Source organism: Rissa tridactyla, chromosome 7, assembly GCF_028500815.1.
Source record: "Rissa tridactyla isolate bRisTri1 chromosome 7, bRisTri1.patW.cur.20221130, whole genome shotgun sequence".
Taxonomy (NCBI): Eukaryota; Metazoa; Chordata; class Aves; order Charadriiformes; family Laridae; genus Rissa; species Rissa tridactyla.
Window position 1 is genome coordinate 10,655,869 of NC_071472.1, and position 15,855 is coordinate 10,671,723.

At 48.1% G+C, this 15,855-nt stretch overlaps 1 protein-coding gene across 2 annotated transcripts; it reads left to right on the forward strand.

Annotated features, from left to right (window-relative positions):
* Window positions 1-892: 892 nt before the first annotated feature.
* MARCO (macrophage receptor with collagenous structure) lies at window positions 893-13,795 on the forward strand. Of its 2 annotated transcripts, none has more exons than XM_054210180.1 (15): window positions 893-1,201; window positions 3,174-3,275; window positions 3,657-3,887; window positions 4,308-4,343; window positions 5,590-5,634; window positions 6,001-6,108; window positions 7,404-7,511; window positions 7,630-7,674; window positions 8,242-8,340; window positions 8,436-8,489; window positions 9,516-9,560; window positions 9,709-9,816; window positions 11,074-11,115; window positions 11,459-11,635; window positions 11,971-13,795. In XM_054210180.1, exons 1-15 carry the CDS (start codon window positions 1,021-1,023, stop codon window positions 12,099-12,101), a joined length of 1,512 nt encoding a protein of 503 aa, XP_054066155.1. In that variant the 5' UTR covers window positions 893-1,020; the 3' UTR covers window positions 12,102-13,795. The 2 variants fall into 2 exon arrangements, with proteins under 2 accessions (XP_054066155.1, XP_054066156.1); XM_054210181.1 differs by lacking the exon at window positions 893-1,201 and adding an exon at window positions 1,844-2,108.
* Window positions 13,796-15,855: the final 2,060 nt, after the last annotated feature.

The following is a 15,855-nucleotide window of genomic DNA, read 5'->3' on the forward strand; positions in this document are numbered from 1 at the left end:
TCACCTGACTGATGGGAATGTGGCAGCACGTGGAGCTGCACGGGGCTACATCAACGAGAAATAAGGGGAGAATTAAATTTAACCAGCTGTGTAGGCAACTGCAGCTGGCGGGGAAAGTTGGGTGGGATCATGACCTTCCAAAAATAGCTAAGTGGATTTTGAACTGGATTTTGAACCCTGAAGCAGTGCAGACTGTCAAAACTGAGGGTCTCTCACCCCTGCTTTTGCACCCATGTCACCTGGGCCATTGAGAATGGCATGACCATGAGAGGTGGGAAAACATAGCCCTGAACTTCTTTCTCAGGGAAGGAGGGCACAAAGATCTCATTGCACCTTTTGTCTTTTAGAATGGCTTTTGAGAACTACAGCTTCCAGCTTCTTTTTAATGCTTTTGAAGTAAAATGGATTTGCCTGCAAGGGTTGTTAAAAGCCTCTCTGCTGTAAATCTACTCTCTGCGTGCACCTGAATCACATCCATCCCTATAAACATCCACTTGGCAACAAAAGTGCAGTCATGCCCAGCTCATCACCTGGCCCAGCAAGAGTAGATGGCTTCAGGCTTGCACAGAGTGGTCAGCTGAGCCACCCAAACCATTAGAAATGGGCTGGATACGAGCCCGCACCCCAATGGGGAGGCGATCCATGAAGGGACAGGACGCACAGGTAGTTACTACGGCTCGGCTGATGCGTGGAGATCTCTCAAGCCACCCTAATTCAAGGGGGTATCTGAGCCCTTCACAATGAAGTTAATTATCCTGATTCCTAGGCAGTATGTAGAAGAATATATGATAACGAAGGACTCCTCTTCCTCCCTGCTGGTGTCAAACCAAGTCACAGCTGCACAAGCATGTTTGAAAGGAGAATGCAGAAGTGGATTTAAAAATCCCCACACGTTTTTGGTTTAAGCCCTTAAGACATCTATACATCAGGTGCAGAACGGAGCGCTTCACTCAGCGCTGGGCTGTCACGGCGTGGATTTCCAGCTCACGTCTACCTGGAGCTTACTCCACGCGTCCTTCCATGGCCATGCCAAGTGGCGAGGACCCAGCAGCCCTGCCGATGGGCACAGACCTGCAGCCCAGGAGAAGACCGTGTGACGGGGACTGGCCTGCACCTCAGAGAGGACAGCACACAGCGGGGGCAGCGTGGGTATGGAGGGCTCTGCCCGGCACCTACCGACGGCTCTCGCCTGCGGGCTTGGGTGAGTCATTTCGCTCCGCAAAATCAAAATCCACCCTGGCAGAAATGGAGATGCCAAAACGCCAAATGAGGTGAGGTCTCCATGGGTGGGTTTTACAGAACGCGAGCAAAGAAGTGGTGAGGTGATAGGAATTGGGTCTGTGGAAAATGGGTCAGGGAGAAAGCAGGGGCTGGAGGGAGTCTCGGCAAGGAAACTGCAAGTGTCTTTCTCCATTACATCCCAAACCCATTCGGGCTTCAGAATCCCCCACCTCACCATCATTTGCTTGTCTTTACAAGTAGTCCTGATTCTTTCCTTCGCCACACTTCAGTCACGCACGACCACCAAATCGGCATCTTGGTGCAAGTTAACGTGTTTTTCACTACCATGCAGTGCTTCACGTCCCTCCCAGGGGATGGGTCTCCAAACTAATGTTGAACCTGGGATCTTCTTGGCTAAGTGAGAGTGGTTTACTTGTGTTAGGAGCAAAATGGCCACCTAATGCCCAAGCCCACTAAAGTGCAGAGATGTGGAATAACTCAGGGTTGAACCCCTTGCAGGATGCTGCCTGAGGCTCTGTGGACACGGTGTCCCCAAATGAGCGCACAAGAGCAGCTGAGCAACTTAGCTGTGGGATTTTTTTGAGGAACTGTTTGAATTACCACATCAGAGTTCTCACAAGTCTATAAAAACTGAGCAGATAGGAAAAGCATATCAGAAAGCATATCAAATCAGGAGGCAGATAGGAAGTCCCTTCATTTCTCTATTGTCCATAGTCTGACGAGGCTTTAGGTCAGCCACAAGAAATTTGTCATGAAAATTAAAGACAGATATGGGGAAGATGGAAATTCAAGCGATATGAACACTTTCAGTATTTCAGACAAGATTGGGTTTGCCTCAGCTACTACTACAACCTTTCAGATAAGTGGTAAGGTTTCTTTTTATTAAATGGATTGATATGGATTTTATCTGGTCTACGAAGAAAGCAGCGCATAAAAATGAAATACTGTATTTATACTGTATATTAAATGCTTTTTACAGTGATTTTGCTACTAAATTAACTGACCATTTATAAATAGAAGTATTCTAGAAAGTGTCCTTTCTAGTCCAAATCTGATGCTGAGCATCAGAAAAAAATTAGTTTTTTCCTGTTTTAGAGAATGCCTAATTTCACTGAGTAAAACTTTCATGTCTTAATAATTAAGATACCGAAATCAACAGATCAAACAAAAAAATGTAAGTTTATGAGTTTTTAGCTGAATATAAATACTTCATTGCTGACTAAACCATTCTACTGTAGAACTAATTAAATCATTGTACTCTTTAAAAGCTAAGACTTGAAATTTCTGATTACATTACTTTGAAAAAAACTCAATTAAGGGTAACTTACTGAATGTCTGAAGTAGGCATTAATGCTTCTGAAACACTTTTTTCTCCCTAAAAGCCAAAATTTGACAAAGTGGTTTATTTCTTTTACACTTGCTGGCGACAGTTCGTTTTAAATGTTATGACTTGTTTTCATTTGTTCTGCAGTTCAGTTTATTATTGATTTTTCATTTGTTTTGATGTACACGTGCCCCGCTGTTGGAATCACATGTACGCGGCGCTCTGGATGGAGAGGGCACGCGCTGCTTTGAGCAACCTTCTTCAAAGGTGGCTAAAAGCAATGGGAACAGGGAGTTCGTTGACGCAGAAAGGGAAGAGCTACCACATTCCTGCTGCTATAGGCTGGATTAAGGCTTGATGGAAGGGAGCTGGTTAAATAAGCTAAGGAAGAGAGGGCCAACTGAGCTGCAGTGCAAAGGCCGGGCGGGAGGAAGGCAGCCTGCCCTGCCTGCAGGACCTGCCGGTCTCGCAGAGGGACCTTGTGGCTCCCCGTCATGGGAAAACCCCGCTAATTTATCATGGTCAAGCCTGAAACACCTGGAAGCGACGAGAATTTGTAGCGGGAGAGATGTGAGAGGGTGTCTACCCTGCTTCTGTTGGTTTTTAGAGCCTCGAAGCCAGAGAAAGCCATCCCCGTGCTTTGCCCGGGCGGTCCTCGGCGCCTACCTGCTGCTGCTGACGGCTGGCCAGGTGCTGCTGGGGTACAAAGGTAATGCTGCAACCTGACCGCGGGCTTGCCATCGAACAGCAGCGTTGCTGGGTGCTCTCGGGGGGCACGGGCGAGTGGGGATGAGCACACCAACAGGAAACCTCGGGGGGAGCGCAGACACTCCTCTGCAGACCACAAGCCAAAGCAGCCGCTGCAGGAAACCATTCCCCCACCCTACCCTCTATGTGTGCTTTGCATTTGCCAAAACACTCCTGGCTGCGGCAAGGACGGGCACATGAAAACCACCTCCCTGGGTCAAACGGTGGTGGTGTTTAACCCCAGGTGTCCTCCACAGGTGCCGAGGAGCTGCTCTGCAGAACAGGCATTTCCAAGCTGGATCGGGCAGGGAATATTCACTGCATGGGCCTTTTGTTTCCTCAGTGTTTAAGATGCAGAGAGAGATATTGAAATTTCAAGAACTAAATACCTCCTATACAGAAGAGATTCTGGAAAGCTCATTTGCCAACAAACTGCTTTTGGAGAGAAACTCTTCAGAGAAGCACATGGGACGTGAAGAAAACTGGAGGAGAAGCTTAGAAGAGGAAATCACCATAATTAAAAGCAGCAATGCAAACCTGATGATGATGATGAACAACATCACCCTGACTGCAGGTATGGTTCCATTTCTCCGTGCTGTTTGTATAGCAGGGAGAGCTGGTTCTTCAGCACAATGGCAACGCTGGGCCAAAAACATAGTTCAGATGAACAAATAAATGAGCCAAGATTTGTTCTTGCTGTCAGTTACTGATGCCCCAGTGCCCAGGGTTGGATGCTGGTTCCAGTGTCCTAGCTGGGGAGCTGGACATACCTGGAGAAGCTGGAATACAGCCCCACGCAGCCCTCCCAGACCCCATTGCAGCTGCACACACAGCTTGGGCTGCTCTCCCCTCCCACAACTTGTAGACTTGGGCTCTGGGTGCCCTCTGAAAGGGTGGCGTCTTCAGTCCAGACCTCAAGCCTATCAACCCCAAATTGGTATGTCCTTCATCAAGTGCTGACTACTGAAAAATATCCATTAAATATTTATTTCAGGACGTCCTGGACGCAAAGGAGATCCTGGTCCACCAGGTATGTTGGTAAATGAGCCATAAACAACTTTTCCTCTTTTTCTCTCTCTTTTTTTCCCCTAAGAAACTTGAAGTCAGGATATGGGATTTCAGTCCTTAGACCCAGATCCTACCCCATGTGCAGACACCCAGTGCCCTGGCTATAGGGAGACTTGCTGCACCTTTTGATTGATCCCCCAGGAGCCTCGGCTTGCCCAAGTGCTCCAGCAGAGGTCAGTGACCACCATGCGAGAGCATTTTGGCTTTGCCTCCTCAAAGCTACCCCACCAGAAAACCTAGGGGTGATGGAAGAACTGTACCTGGTTGTTATCCGCAATAACCATCCCAAATCCCCATGTGAGACAAGAGAGGACCAGTGAGCCGGTTTATGTACATCCCACAACCAGTGGATAGCTGGGCTTCCTGCCCCAGACATAGAAAGTCCTGCTGCCCAGCTCACTCCAGGACAACTCAAGGCAACCTCCCCAAACCTTGCTCTATAGGGCCCCAGCTGAAGAGTGCGTGTAACAAACACTGACAGATTTGGGACCTTTTTCCACCCTGTCACTGGGGAAATGACCACACAGACTCAGGAATGAGCTGCGTGCAAGTTTTCCCCTCCACAGCCATGAACAAGCTGTGCCCTGGGTACCTGGGGGTTTGGGGTAGAACTACACCCGCTACAGGAGATAAATGTCTGCCCGCTGTGAGGATGCAGCAAGTCCTGATCTAACGTTGGCTCTGCTTTGAGCAGAGGTTGGACTAGGCAACGTCCAGAGAAACCAGAGTTTCTATGAAACTGTGATGATGATCTAAGATGCAACCCTTGTTAGGTCAGGTCTGTATCTCATCCATCCCTAGTTCTTGGCTACACTGATGAGCTTTTCTGAAGAAAAAAATTAATACTTTTTTTTTTAAAAAATCATGTTTTCATATCTCCCTGGCCGCACTTACAACATTGAAACAGCACCTCCCGCCAAGCACTGTTATTATACATCAGAGCCCAATCGTTTAGTGCATTTTCAGGAAAGATCTCCCCAAAGGTCCCCACAAGCTGGGCTTGGCTGAAGGACAGCTGGCCCCTGCCCAGCCACGCACTCCATGGACTTTGCTCAAGCGGTTGTGCTGGTCCCTGCCAGCTGAAAATTGGCCTCAGTGGTGACAGAAGGCACATGCACAAAGGATGATTAAAAAATTCATCTCTTCTTCTTAGCCATTACTGCGAATAGATGATGTGTGTCAGCTGATATATGTATTTTACATCTCAGGGCTACAGGGACCACCGGGGACAAAGGGAGACCAAGGAATCCAAGGTAAGGCTTTTCTGACACCTGAATTACTTCTGTGGATGAACATAAAGCGGCTTTATGGATGGTTTTATGGGCAATCTTGTCCTCAGTCAAGGTGTAAGTCAGTAGGAACGTCATTGGAGTTGAAGGAAATAAGCCTATGCAAAATTGATGTGAACAAAAGCAGAACTTGGCTGGAAAAATTCTTATTTTAAAAGTCAACGTGCACCGGTCATGGTGGTCCGATTCCTCACTGCCCCCAGCACCACTTTCAAGTGCACAGAGACCAGAGTGTGGCTCATGCCTGCAGCTGAGCTGCGTGGCCTGCGGCTGACGTTCACTAGACACGACACCCCACGGGGCATCAGAAAAGTGGTGCTGTTCTTGCAGGCTTACGTGGACTGCAGGGTGAGAAGGGGAGCAAAGGAGATCCTGGTCCTGCCGGTCCACGTGGTGAACCAGGGGTGAGAGGAGAAAAAGGAGAAGCGGGGCTTGCAGGTAAGATTTCTTCACTGTCTCAACATTTTTAAGATTCTCCCATGTATTCTTGTTTAAACTCGTTCCACTTAAAACACCAGAAGAAGTCTTTATAGGTCAGATATTTCATAAAAATCCGGCTGAGTCAATGAGGGAGCTGATCTGAAGGGATTTCATTTTGTGCCATGCTCCAGCAAAGCTCCCAAAGAAGGTCTGGGGGAAGAGGACATGCAAAATGTTGCACCATGGAAGTGTCTTTATAGAGCAACCTTTGTCTAATGAAAGCCACAGGTATTCAATTATCAGCCTATCCCAGCTTATAGCAGCGATGTTTGCAGTGGGATTTTCATGGTATAAAATAACACAATATAATTTATATGCACAAGCATGTGGATGTTAGTCCTCACTTTAGCAAAACCTATTTCTGAGAGCTTTGTATCTTATATAAGCCTTTTATACACCTTAAGTAGAAGAGTTAGGCACCGTGTTTCTCCCATGTAACGTTCATTAGTGGGAATCTCCTGCATAGTGGTTATTCAGTGGTCTCCCGAGGGCTGCACCCAGAGAGGAAAGGCTGAAAGCGGGATAGCAAAAGAGGGTTTGTGTGGTGCAGACCAGGGAGGATGGCTGGACAGGCTGATTAGAGCTTCCTCAGATCTTCCATCAGATCCCACATGCTCCAGTGCGCTCATTAGCACAAGTTGCTCCAGAAGAGAAGCGTGAAAGTAGGAGGAATATCAAAAGGTGAGGAGATTGCGACAATTCTGGAGCAGAAAGATGAAGGAGATGTCACTCTTTAAATGAGTCACTTTCAATTCAGCTCTTTCGGAGCATGCTGATCACCTGTTCGAAGAAGAGAAGGCTACGGGGAGATGTGGGAATTCCCCAGAAGCATAGGAGTGGGATATGCTGTCCTTGTCTCCACTGTGCTGAGGAGAACGGAAGGGTTCAGACTGCAGTAGGAGATATTTAGCTAGAGAAGAAAACATTCTAGAGGTAGGGATAGTTTGGGGAATAGACTAGGGAAGTATCACGGCACCACTGCAAGGCTTTAAGAGCAGGTCAGGCAAACATTTGGCCAGACAGTCTGGCAAAGCCAGTGGTGGTTCAGACAGACTTGTGAGGTACCATCCAGCCCTGTCCTCCTACAGCTTTACAGGAACGGTACTAATGGTAAACGTGGGTGTGAGGCCAAGCCCTGCTACTGCTGCAGCTAGACGGAGGTGCTCCACTGGCAACAAATCTGGTTTGGTTTTGTTTGATTTTGTTTTTTTTTTTTTTTTTAATTTACAAACATGTGCTGTGCTGTTTGGTAGGTCTCCAAGGACAGAAAGGCGAAATGGGCAAGCAGGGAGACCCTGGGCCTCGTGGACCCATGGGTCCTCAGGGACACCAAGGAATCCCCGGACTGCCGGGTTTCAATGGTAAGTGCAGAGGACACTGCGCGAGCCACCATCAGCACACACGTGCCGTGGTGGAGGGCTGCCCTAGCTGAAGTGTTTGGCTCAGCCTCTTAGCACAGATGTTACGATGTTGTTACAGGTAGCACGGGGGAGCCTGGACATCCTGGGCAGAAAGGAGAGCCAGGTAAGCAGTACAGAAGGTGCAGTTTCTTCTAGACATAAGACACAAATCTCTTTTAGATGGTGCTTCATGACAAGAAAACTGCAGCCAGTCTAGATCCCAGCATGGGTAAGAGAAGATGATGATAAGATGAAGAAACCATGCCAACGTTATGCAAACCTATCCCACAGCCTTGGCTGTCTCATCTGGACCCCACTCACTGTACAGGAGCATGAGAGGGAAAGACGGGTCCTGTACTGTGGAGGTCCCTGTCCTCCTACCTGACATGTCTGCACACACAAGGGCAGAAATTGGCTGCTCTTTTTGGAAAGCCCTTGTGCCTCTCAAGGTTGACAGTCTTCAAGGACCTGGGTCCTTACAGCCTTTCACTTCAGGCCATCACTCACCGCACTGCTAAGATTAGCGCTGTCAGGGGAGGATTGCACTTCGGAGAGACCCAGCCTTTGTTTTGCCTTCAGAGGGTTAACTCAATCTGCACAGTGCAGGGGATGGTGATTGCACTGTCTTTCTTTTTTTCTCCTTCGTATGTTGTGTTGCATTTCACATGTGCTGCTTTTGCTCAACCTCAAGGCGTAACTGGACAACGTGGACCCGTGGGAAGTCCTGGTCTCGAAGGCAGACCTGGTCAGAAAGGTGACAAGGGGGACCACGGGCCCAGTGGTAGTCCAGGTACAACGCTACTCAAACCTGTAACTCACTGACCTCCTACTCTGGCCTCGCTTTGTGTGATAGCTTTGCCCTTACTGATTTGTTTTTAATTTTAGGAATACCAGGCATTGCGGGACTCAAAGGTGAAAAGGGAGACAAAGGAGTAACAGGTACTTTACATATAATATATGTAAATAATAAATTAAACAGGTTTGGGGTTGACAACACACACCATGCAGACACTGTAAAGGGAGCTACAACACCAAGGAGATTTGTTGAGTCCTGTTCTTGGAGCCCCAACACATCCCAGTGTGCCATGGTGGTCCTGGCCCTCTGCCAGACTGCCGAGGGGGTAGCTGCTCACTGGAGGGGCTGTTTCAACCGCCTGTGACGTGCATGAGGAGGTGATGTTGCCTGCATTTTTGTATAAATAGAAAATGCACAAACAAGGCAGCAGTTTAAAATGAAACAAACAACAGCCTCCCTACCCTGGAGCTAAAGAGTTTTACTGGCTGTAAATATGATGGGGAAGGATATTCACTAGCAGGCATCTCTCCTGGCCTCCTCTGTAGCCTTGCAGGAAGAGGTATCTTCAGAGGTCAACCTGGAGTGCGTAGCCTAGGCTTTTTCTTTGACCTTCTGTCTGAAGAAGCCCACCTGTCTGTCCCAGGCACCCAAACGATAGGGTGACGGGCTGCAGTACAAGCCTATTCTGGTGTATCTCTCTTGAATCAACCTTTTTAACCCTGAATTTATATAGTGCACACAACCTCTGATCTCCATCAGGAGGTGACAACAGTTCAATGCACCCTTCTGCATTCACTGATACCTGGATGATAGGGATGGGAGTCACCTGGCCCAACATTATGTGCTTACATCTCTAGGCTCTCTATATGGTCAGTAAAGACCCACCTGGACGGTGGTCTATCCCATCAGTGGAGTTTAGGATATGAAATAAATGACCAGAAGTTGACCTCCAGGAGAAGACGACTCTCCAATGTCTGTATTTCCTGTATTGACAAGGTCTGCACCGAGTATAATGGGAAACAAGACACCCGCTTCAGAAATAGATGCCTATAGTGTAGATAGCTAAACAAGACAAGTAGAAACCCATCATAAATACTAGTTTGTATAACCTTTTATAAATTTACAGATATCTGTCATACACTTTTGTTTGTTTGTTTTCATGTTCTTAGGTCCTCCAGGGCAAAAGGGAATGAAGGGAGACCAGGGCCTGCCAGGTAATCCCTTGTTTGACAACATGACTTACTCTGATGATGCAAAGCACTTTAAATGCCACGTTCCACCTCTCTGCGTCAATGTGAAATGCTCGTCATGGTCTTTCCTTGGGAAGGGATAAAAGCAATGACTTTCTTGCTTTCCACTCAGGCATCCCAGGCCTAACTGGTGCAAAAGGAAGCAAGGGTGATAGTGGCAGTCATGGTCCGAAAGGAGATCCAGGAGTAAAAGGTGCCAAGGGAAACCCTGGATTACCTGGTAAGGCTGTTTGCCACGGGCTCTGTGGAGCTGATGGTGCATTTGAGTTTGGCACTGTACGTCACAGACTGGCACAAGATGCTCTGGGGCACGTTTATGCAGCTCATTTGGAGGAACTCAACAGACAGATCAGTCTTCCCAGGAGGTCAATGTGCAGAGCGTCACATTTTACACCTTGGGAGCTGTGCTAAAAGACACGCAATTGAACAGATGCATTAGGTTTTCTCAAGTCCCTGATCTCACAGAAGACTGGAACAATCCACGCTCCTCTTTGCTTTGTACAGAGATGTCCTGCAGCATACCATGCCACTAGGATAAATCCCATGTAAATGTGGCAGTCAGGAACACAGAATCAGAAAAAACAGGGCTATTTAACTACACCTGTCTAATTGTAGGACTCAAGAACAGATAGTTCTAAAGGGCCAACACTGCACCTACTCCCCATCCTTACTCCCCCTCCTTTCCAGTCACAGAATGCTTCCAAAAACCCTAAGACCTGCAGTAAAAAAAACCCCAAACTGTAGTTACAACAGGCCATGGGAAGCAACCAGTTCTCCGGATACTTTTTAATTGTTCGCACAGAAGAGTACAAGAGTCCTCAGAAATAAAATAAACTAGAGCCTACGTGGGGCTCCTCCCTGCACTCCTCTTCTGGAACTTTGCCTATGGAGGAGGGGAAAAGTGTAACTGGGGTGACCCCAGGTTAGGGACTGCCCTCTGGGTGGGTCTCATATCCTGGCCCAACAAAGAGACAGCAATGTCTGCTTTGTGGAGGTAGCTTTCGGGGGAAGAGCTCATTGGGTTTTTTCAAACACACCTGCTCTCAAGACCAGGATGCTACACAGAAATGTGTGGGACTGTTGGGAGTGGCTTTCTGCTGTCCTGTGGCAGCACCTAGAGAACAAACCCCATGATGTAGATCTTCCTGCAAATACTTTAGGAGATACCTTGCCTGCTTCTGGAGAACCCAAAGGCTATAGGTAGTGATGGGAATAAGATACATTTCCCATGAGTGAGTGGATGGGATTTTGCAAGTGGCCCTTTTCTTGGGGCACATGTAAGGAAGCCTTTGCTATATGTTATCTAACTTTTCTTGCCATGTTTCTTTTACATACTCTTAGTCACTTCAGAGGGTCCATTCCACAAGGGGATGGAGCCCTCGTATCTCTGACTCACCCAACTATTCAGGAAAAGTTAATAAATGGATTTTCCCCCAAACAGCTGACAAATATTCACTTGTGTTTTAATTTTGAACAGGTTCCCCAGGAACAAAAGGGAGCAAAGGTGAAAAGGGACAAGGTACTGCGCTTTTATTACTTCTTCTCTCACTTGCTTTCTGGCAGCAAAACTATCTGAGATCAGGATCAGTGTGCCCCCTGTGCACATTGTGTAACCCACAACACAGCTACCAGAACCAAGGGGTCTGTGTGCTGAACTGCAGCCTGGTGTCTCCAGACCCAGAAGAGAACCCTGAATTGTTCCAATTTGAGCTACCAGTAGCTTCTGGTCCCACTCTGGCTACAACTGTGGACATGGGAACATTCGTCCAGTTTCAGTGGTCACTGCTTCCATCTTTCACTGTGCTTTTTCCCTTGTGCCCGTATGACCAGTAGAGTTATTTTCTTCTCCTCTGAACTTTCAGGCAGCTTCAATTCTTTTATACGAATCGCAGAAGGGGGCAGGAGGGGCCGCGTGGAAATCTTTCACCAAGAGGCCTGGGGGACAATATGTGACGATGGCTGGGGCATGCAAGATGCGACTGTGGTCTGCCGAATGTTGGGATACAGCCGTGCTCTCTCTGCCTTCACAGCCTCACCAGGTGAGTCCACAACAGCCTCCCACCTCCCTGGGCCTGGCATGGGAGCTTACACACACCCAGAAAGCACCACAGCAAGGTTCTCTACCCAAGCGGTATGAGAGCAAAGAGGATGTCCCCAAAAGGGCAGCTCATTCCCTTTGGGATGAGGGAGCTGCATGTCAGGTGCTGCTTGAACTGTGCCCAAAGACTTGATTTCCAACAAGCCAACCATGCAACCCAACGCACACCTGCTATCCACAGGGGTCTCTAGAAAAAAAAAAAGCATATTCCTCTTTCTTTTGTCCAACATTTGTTTGTTTGTTTGTTTGTTTGTTTGTTTAATTCATCTTCCAAAGGCTCTGGACAAATTTGGCTGGATGACGTGAATTGCAGAGGGAGCGAATACTCAATTTTTGACTGTCCAAAGCCCAACTGGGGTGTGCACAACTGCTCGCACAACGAGGATGCTGGGGTGGAGTGCGCGTAATGGGACACGGAGGCTGCCCCGGGAGCCGCTGCCCCCCTCGCTCTTTACGGGGCTCTTGTTCATAACGCAAACCCAATTTTGTCAGGCTGTGCTTGTAATCTCTTTAACAGGTCATAAAAGTATTGACAGAGAAAGTTGAATTTTCCATAAATCGATAACGGTTACAAGAGCCACGGGTAACCTGAGACATCCCAGATGTCATGAAACAACCGTAGCTCAGGCATCTGAGCCAGTTCACAGCTTTTCCAGCTACCTGACATCAGCGCATCTGCAGTAGCTCACATGTGTGTGACCTCTAACTCCACAGGGGAGGAGAGATGGTCCACTTTAGCTTAGTGCAGTAAGAAAGAACAGGATAAGCATGCAGAAATGGGCAGTTACTGCAGCTGAGCTGAGTCTTCATCACAGTACAGTTCTGAACCTGAGCCTAAAACCCCCAGTGAAGTGCATACACCCAGTACAGGAGATGCTCAGAAATCATTAGATGATCTCTGTGTGTTCAAATTAAATGTTCTCCAGAAACAATGCTGATCACAGGTTAAAGTGCAAAAATAAGTGCCTGGGATCTAGGTGCCGCACTATCCTGGTTTAGCGCAGACCTTGTTTTCGACCTTGGCCAAGTCCCCTGGCTTCTCTCTCAGTGTTTCCTAACCTGTCCCCGGGAGCAACACCCCTGACCTTTTCTGGTGTATAAAGCTGAGCTTTTCATACCTTTAGAAACTCGATGCTCCAGTAAAGTGAAGGGATGACGAATAAAAGCAATAATGGGAAAGTATCAGCTAATTAAACTTCCAGAGTGAAAATATGGACCCTAAACCAAAGGCTTCTACATTGACTTAGTCTTTTGAGTCCTAGGTTATAACTACTTCACAGGGGCTATAACAACTGAAAGGCTTCTCTTTCTTAAGACCCAAGTCTTCCCCTTTTCCACCAGCTCTGGACGTTCAGCAGGTGATAAGCAGCCTGTGTTCATGTAGCTGGGCACATCCCAACAGCCTGCTTACGGACATTTTATTTGAAATGTCAGAAATACATGTAAGCGACCCCACATCTCCGCCTTAATGTGAGTCATAATTGCCTTTGTCTACATGACTTTGAAACTCGATTTTAGTGCTTGGAAATCCAGATATAAGCGGAAAAACCAAGCAGTGCTGGTAAGAACTGCAGGCGATGGGGCATCCAGGGCCAAAGTGAGAAGACCTAGGAGTGTGCAGAGTCTGGTAGTGCGGTCTGCAACAAAGTTCATCGCTGCTTTGAAAAAGAGGAAATGTTTGTTACGGGGTCGCAGGCCTCAGAAAAGAAGTCTGGAAAATCCCAAGAGTTTTCCAATATCTATTCTGATGACTTTGACAGCAGGAAAATGAAGGGAGCCTCTTACCATTCTTGGTTCTGGTTTAGAGGAGGTAAGGAGCACCTGCAACAAACCATGGGTGAAACCACATGAATGACAGCTATTTCAGAGCTGGTGGAAAAGGACAGTGTTTCACCTGCACAAAAAGAGACAAAAGCTTTCTGTTCTGGTCGGGAGCCCCACCGGCACTAACAGCATGCTGACTACCGGCACTTGGGCTAACACAGCTTTCCACAGGGCTCCAACGGGCGGTGCTGAGCCTGCACACATTTCCTTCATCTTCTTTTCGTGTGTGGCAGTATGTAAATAAAGCATTTCCATTGCTAGGAAATAAAGGATTTACAAGCTGTGTTCATGTCTTGATACATCAATCGGTGCCACTTATACTCTCATTTTCTCACTTTCCTTGCTAACAAAATATATTCCTCAGCATTTTTCAGGCTAAATGCTGAGACATTTGATTTTTTCATCAGGCGAAACTACCACTGAAGGGAAAGTCACCATGACCCCATGGTGACACTTTGGCTGGACTTAAATCGCCCCAAATCTCCTCTTTGGAGAAAGGGCATCCAGAAAATAGCAGTTGTGCCAGGATTAAGGTCAGGACACCAGGGGCTGGATCTGCAAGCCCAGGGCAGAGGATGCCGTGGCCAAGCCCATCTGCTCTTAAGCAAAGCAGAAACAGGTTGAACCCAAGCTACTGCCCAACAACGTGTCCAGAAACCAGAGCATCATGTGGTTACCCGCCCCCCCCCCCCGCCCCGTCACTTCTACACCCTGCGGTACAGATGTAAAATCTGCAAAATCTGGTGTCAGAGGGATTTCCTAACAGCCCGGAAGAGCCCATGTCGACACTGCAGACTTCAGGGCCAAGTACACAAAATGGCATTTATCTTGCCGGGACTAAAGGAGGAAGGAAGATACGGGTAATGGAGGGAGTGCCTGTGTTTAAGCTTGGTGGCACCACGGTCATGCTGCAGCACAGCCCTGGGCTAGGGCTGGCGGTGGCTCAGGCAGGCAACACAGCTGGTGGCTTCAGAAATGTCAGATGGCTTCAGGGGCTGGGAATGCCACTGCTAAAAGGGAAAGGGCCAAAACATGCAGCTACCTGCCAGCATTCACATAGTCCCCTCCATTCAGCGGGGATGCAGGAACCAGTACAGAAGTGCCCACACCAGTACAGTTCATTCTGCTCTGGGAAGCAGGGGGCTCAGGAGCAGGACGTGTGTTAATATTGCTGTGCTGGCAAAACCACAGCTTGGCAGGAAAACAATCCTTGCCTTCATAAAACCCCTCTGCGTGCCCAGTCTGGAGAGGGAAGCCCAGCCAGCTGGGAGGAGAGCTGCGGGCACAAAGCTCACACAAGAATTAGAAACACAACTGTTTCTGCTAAAGCAGAGCACGTCTGAGCTGCAGCAGAAGAACCAAGCCCAGTGCAGCGTGTTCCACGTGCGAGAAATAGCATCCATTGGAGGGAACCCTCGTGGCCAATTCGTGGTGCCCGTGACTTCACACTGCCTGACTCTGTCAGTCCCGATGGATCTTCTTGGAGAAGCGCTGCCCAGCTGTGAATGAACAGCAGAGGATGCTACGCGGTGGTAGCACAATTTACGTCTGATCTTCTTCTGTCCAAATCAGGGTGAAACCAGAAAGAAGTCACTAATGTGGTCATTGAATAAATTCTTCCCAGTTCCCATAAGAGGTAGGTAAACTGAAGGAGTCGTGGAGGCTGTGAGACTTAGGCTGCAGGCTCACTTCCTGCAAGAGCCAGGAGTCCAAGTGCCAGAAATAAAATTTCAAAGTCCGTCTTTACCAGATTCAGAAGCTCATGCTAAATTCCACACTTTTAATCCAAACGACAGAACGACAGGTATCTGTGTCAGCTCTCACTTGGTATATATACATTGCCATACTCACTCCTATGTTGTGTTTTGGTAGAGGTAAGAAAAGCCCTTATTTAATTCCAAAAAGGAAAAAGAAAACCAACCCACAGAGTTTTTTTCAGAACCCTGGGATAAAGCTAGCATGGGGACGGCTGGGCTTGAATTGTCAGTTCTTGTGTCAAATAAACGTTTCCCAGCGAGGGCAATGGCTGGACCCATAGCTAACGGTGGTGCCACCAGGGCGACGGGACCCGCGGGATGAGCCCCGGGTAGCTCCGCAATAACCCAGGAATAGCGCTGAATTTTCGGGACACACCACAGCGAACTCCACGGACGACTTGTATTTATTAAAAATGCTCCTTCCCGACACTAAGGGGAGCTCAAGGGCCGCCACCCGCTCGGCGGCCGCCGCATCGGAGCGGATCGATGGGATCCGATCAGAGGGTCCCAGTGATGGGGCCGAAGGGTCCCGGTGATGCCCCACCTGTGTCACGGAAAAGGACAAAACCGTGGCTGATTC

Bases quoted from the DNA above. Each gene is read 5' to 3' on its own strand.
- MARCO (XM_054210180.1), top strand. From the start codon at position 1,021: ATGGCCATGCCAAGTGGCGAGGACCCAGCAGCCCTGCCGATGGGCACA. The intron at 8,341-8,435 runs GTACAACGCTAC...TTTTAATTTTAG, and splicing joins CGGGCCCAGTGGTAGTCCAG to GAATACCAGGCATTGCGGGA. The intron at 11,636-11,970 runs GTGAGTCCACAA...CATCTTCCAAAG, and splicing joins TGCCTTCACAGCCTCACCAG to GCTCTGGACAAATTTGGCTG.